Genomic DNA, 4,744 nt, shown 5'->3' with positions numbered 1-4,744 from the left:
TGATAAGTATATTGCTTCTTTTCCTTACTGCGGTATCCATTCTTGTCTTAATTATATGCATCTCGTGTATCAAGTCCAACAGTAAGTTTTTTTAATCTTTATATCTTCTTTCAGTTTATCATTTTTACTTTTTAAATTGAACATTGATGTATTTTAGAATGTACCAATTTGTATCGCAATGTTGATATTTTGTCACAGAACTAAAATATAATGTATATGTTTAAATAATTACAAAATTTAGATATAACATAATTTATACTCTTAAACATATTTATATATATTAAAAAGTAGTTGTATAAAATAAATATTCATCTTGTGTATTGAGTAAGCTAAAATACTGTTTAATTAATTATCTATATATATTAAAACTTGATCTGCATCTTAAGATCTTTTAATATATGTAGGTTATGTTGATATATTTCGTAAGATTCAGGTTGGATGAGGTGAATATAAGGAATCATTAGAATATTGAATTGCTTTATAATATATATATATATATATATATATATATTGTATGGTATATAGTATAAATCGAACAGTTAATACTCACGACTGATTCATCTGCTACAGAAACAATAGTCAAGTAGGTTAAATGATTTTACTTAGGTTGGACCATAATTGGATCAGCGTTTAAGTTATTATTGGGCCAATAGTCCAACCTATGATAAACAATTCACCGAATACTCAAGTGTGATCATAAACTCTTTAAACACATGCTTAACTCTTGAATGTCGGAAAGGTTACACAAGTGTGATGTTCTACTAGAAAGGTTTGTCTCTCAGCCTTACACTTTCTATTGTGACTTTCCTGCTTTCTCTTGGATCTAGTAGCACGTACGTGGTTGTTGGTCTTAACCTTATATTTATACGTTATCTCATGGATCCTAAACTAACGCAAATCCAATCAAATAAAAACTAACTTACCTTTAAATTTGATTAGTTATTCATAAACAGTTATCAATATCTTTAATTATATATCTTTAATTAATAATTTAAACACTGACTCAATTATGACCCAACTTCAATAAAATCATTTTACATTGTTAACCATGGTTGGTGTAGCAGATGGACCAGCGGTCCTAAGTATTAACCGTTCAGTCTATACTATACATATATATGGGTTTGTTAGCTTGTGTATGCTTTTTCTCTAGGTTTTAGTTGACAAAAATACATTCATATATTATAGATTTTAAGTATTAAAATAAAAAATATTTGAATAATTTTCATTCTCAAAATTAAAAAACAAAAACCACAAACCCTTATTTACTCTGTCATCTCTTGTTCCTTTCAATCATTTATATATATATATATATATATATATATATATATATATATATATAATGTTGGAAGTATAAGTGGATAAACTATGCCCCACTCAAAATTACTTAAAGGATTTCATTATTGTAATTATTTTTATTTCATTTTCCACATAAAAGCTACTCACAGAAAATATTTTATTTTGAAATCCAGCCATTAAGAATTGAGAGTGCCATTCAACTTCTCTTTTTATTTATAACATTTATAAAACCATTCACAAATCTTCATAATTTTCTTTTATCGGTTTACTTTAATCTCTAAATCTCTTAAATAAAATAAAATAAAAAACTATATTTTCAAATCCCAATCTTATCTGCTGAATTTCCTTCAAATTCACGGAAGGAAACAAAAGCATTAGTTATATACCAAATCATGAAGTTCGTTATATTGTGCACGCAATGGATTATGAAAAGACAGTAGTCTGAATGCAGTGTTGGTATAGCTAATATTTCCAGTAGTTTTCTTCCATTAAAAAAAATAAAAGTAAAGTTAATTATTTTTACTAAAAAAAAAAGTTGGGATAAAAAAGAGCAGGTAATAATTGGTTGGAGAATGTGGTAACGTTGAAAGTGACTGCTGAGTGAAAAAAGAAGAAACAGCATATATGAAGGAGAGGAGAAATATCAAAACCATTGCAATCAAACATCCCCATCCACATCTTCATTAAAAAATTAAAAACACTGCCACGTCATCGATCCGACCTTCCTTCTCAGATCAAGATCCAACCATTCCATCACCACCCCTTCCGCGATTCTCAGCCGTCCCTATTTCTCACATTGAAAAAACAAAGAATCCTTTTGCTTTTTTATTATTTATTATATTTATTATCTTCCTTCAAATCAGATCCTTTTGCTGGAACTAGACAGTTTTGTGAAAATTCTGAAAGCTTAAACTTCAGTTCCTAAAGGTACTGTAGGAATCCGAGGTTCCAAACCCTCAACCAAACAAACTCTGCAACTAACTTTAATGGCTTCTGGAGACTTCATTAATAAATCCCTCTCACTTCCTCCATACCCCGAGGTAAGTAGATTCTAACCCCTTACCTTGTTAAATTTCCTACCCTGTAATTCTTCAAATTAGGGTTAATTCTACCATACTATTTTCGAATTTGGATTATTTTCTTTACAAACTAAGCCATGGGTTAACTGAGTTAGGAAGACTCAGTTAGGGTGTTTGAATTTTTTATTTCAGATGATTTTGGAGGCAGTTGAGGCATTGAATGACGGGAATGGTTCGAATAAAACATCAATTTCGAAGTACATAGAATCAAGGTACGGTGTGTTGCCTCCGGGCCACAAGGTACTGCTGAATGTACACCTTGCTAAAATGAGGGACAGTGGGGTGCTTGACTTTTGGAAGAATAACTACACCAAGCGTGACCCAAACGCGCCGCCGCGGCGTGGCCGTGGTAGGCCACCCAAGCCCAAGGAACTTCTGCCTCCGGGCACTGTCCTGTCACCGCCCAGGCCCAGGGGCCGCCCCCCAAAGGGCCCAAGTGTCATGCAAAGGCAATCCAAAGCCACCGCTGAGAGTGGCAGGCCCAGAGGCCGGCCTAGGAAGATGGCGCGGCCAGCCGGAGGATTTGGGGGAACATCGGCTTCCTCGTTGAAGCCCAGCGCGAGGCCCAGAGGAAGGCCTCCGAAAGTGAAGCCCGAATTGATCTAAAATATTGCTTAGTAGTGTAGTAATATTAAAGCCCAGAAGGGTTGCACGGATAGGGATGTGTCGTTTCTGCAAAAAAGTGGAACTGAATAACTGTTGTGTGTTGACTAGAGGCTTTTGTGTGTACAACTGTGTATTTGTTGGATGTACATTGTAATTGTGAAAATAGGACAATGGGTAGATTTAATGGAATCAATCTCTAAAATTCTTCGTGTGAAGAGTTTGTGTGTCATTCGTTTTAAAGTGATCCTTGTCTAAATCTTTACAGCTTTGGTTGGATCAGATTTGGGAAACAGCTGTTTATTTCTCAGAAACCTTTTAAATAGTGAAAGCCAATATTTTTTGTTTTGAAATAAGTAGTTATCGTCCGCTTAATTGATACTGTGAAATCTTACAGAAGACTAAGCACTTTACTACAATACTACGATGTTTGAATGCGACAAAGTCATACCACATATCCTTTGCTTTGATGTTAATATTTTGATTTAGACTTAGGCTCTGAAGTTGAAAGATGAAATGGAATTTTGGGTCATGAATCTTTGTCAGTGGCTTAGATTTCATTGTTGCGGTGATTGATCATGTTTTGATGGTTGAATATGATTGGATCCTTTGTTGAAAAGATCAAACACCATGCAACTTTGAGAGTTGAGTAGCAGATCAACCTCCTAATTCCTGTTGCATGTCGTTTTTACGTCAGAAGGGGTTTATGGTCGATGAACTATAATAAGAATGATAAACATTTTGACATTTTTTTTTTCCTGTGTTTTATATTGTGCATTAGTTTTTATTGCATTTCCATCTTACCACATCCCAGGTCTCTTTTTCCTCCCATTTTCTTTGCTGCTATGACTTTTTTTGCTATACAGAGATAACGAAATGAACTGCTCTTTTTGTGAATTATTCTAACTTGCTCATTTTTGTGCATATTGTCCAAATTCATTATTAGATATAAAATTCCGACCTTAACTGAGTATGGACATGGATATTGACACGACTAATACTTTATTTTTTCAATGTTTGGATTGTGAAATTTTATTTAATGTTAATTATGAAATATTTTATATGATTCTTTCACTTTTATTAAATTATTATTTGGTTTTCTAATTTGAAATTTACATCATTATAATTTTTTTTATAAGTATTTGATATTAAAAAATGAAAATATATTTTTTTAATATTGAATATTTGATAATATTATATTTTTTTATTGTGAATTTTATTTTTTACATAAAAAATATTAATTGATATTAAAATAGAAAAATAGGTATGAACATTGTAACATCCCAAAAATACGCCTAAGACATATCAAGTGGATGCAACATGCTATAATAATGTAAAGCAGTTAGGAGTAGAAATTCAGATGAAAGGTATATACAGTACAGTCATCCAAAATACAAGAGGAGGAATAAAGCTCTACTTATAGCATAGAGTCTTTCAAAAGAAGAAAGAGTAAAGGAATTAAACTATACAAATAAAACTAACAACTTAGACTACTCAGCTGCAGTGTCAGGGACTTCAGCCGTATCAGCTACGTCTAAAACCTGCTCCAGAGGGGCCTTTGAAATATCTGCTCACATCCAATTTGGATGATCATTGCAAAAGAAAACAAGCACAAACAAGAACAAGTAGCAAACAAAGCAAGGGTAAGCTAGAATTCAATGAAAACAAGTTAATTACAATTAAACATAGTAAAAGAGACATACAATACAACAAGNAAGGAAGAACAGTTTATTTAAGTTATAATTTGTTGTTTTATTAGGTAGTGT

At 32.3% G+C, this 4,744-nt stretch overlaps 1 protein-coding gene across 2 annotated transcripts; it reads left to right on the top strand.

The window, feature by feature from the left end:
* The first annotated feature begins 2,142 nt into the window (after window positions 1-2,142).
* LOC106757186 (HMG-Y-related protein A-like) lies at window positions 2,143-3,243 on the top strand. 2 transcript variants are annotated; one of them, XM_014639802.2, is made up of 2 exons: window positions 2,143-2,336; window positions 2,471-3,243. In XM_014639802.2, exon 2 carries the CDS (start codon window positions 2,508-2,510, stop codon window positions 2,979-2,981), a length of 474 nt encoding a protein of 157 aa, XP_014495288.1. In that variant the 5' UTR covers window positions 2,143-2,336; window positions 2,471-2,507; the 3' UTR covers window positions 2,982-3,243. The 2 variants fall into 2 exon arrangements, with proteins under 2 accessions (XP_014495288.1, XP_014495287.1); XM_014639801.2 differs by having other exon boundaries at window positions 2,145-2,336; window positions 2,508-3,243.
* The last annotated feature ends 1,501 nt before the right edge of the window (window positions 3,244-4,744 follow it).

This window comes from Vigna radiata, chromosome 3, assembly GCF_000741045.1.
Source record: "Vigna radiata var. radiata cultivar VC1973A chromosome 3, Vradiata_ver6, whole genome shotgun sequence".
Lineage (NCBI taxonomy): Eukaryota > Viridiplantae > Streptophyta > Magnoliopsida > Fabales > Fabaceae > Vigna > Vigna radiata.
Note: the sequence above shows the minus strand (reverse complement) of the source record. Positions and strands in the feature narration are given on the sequence as shown.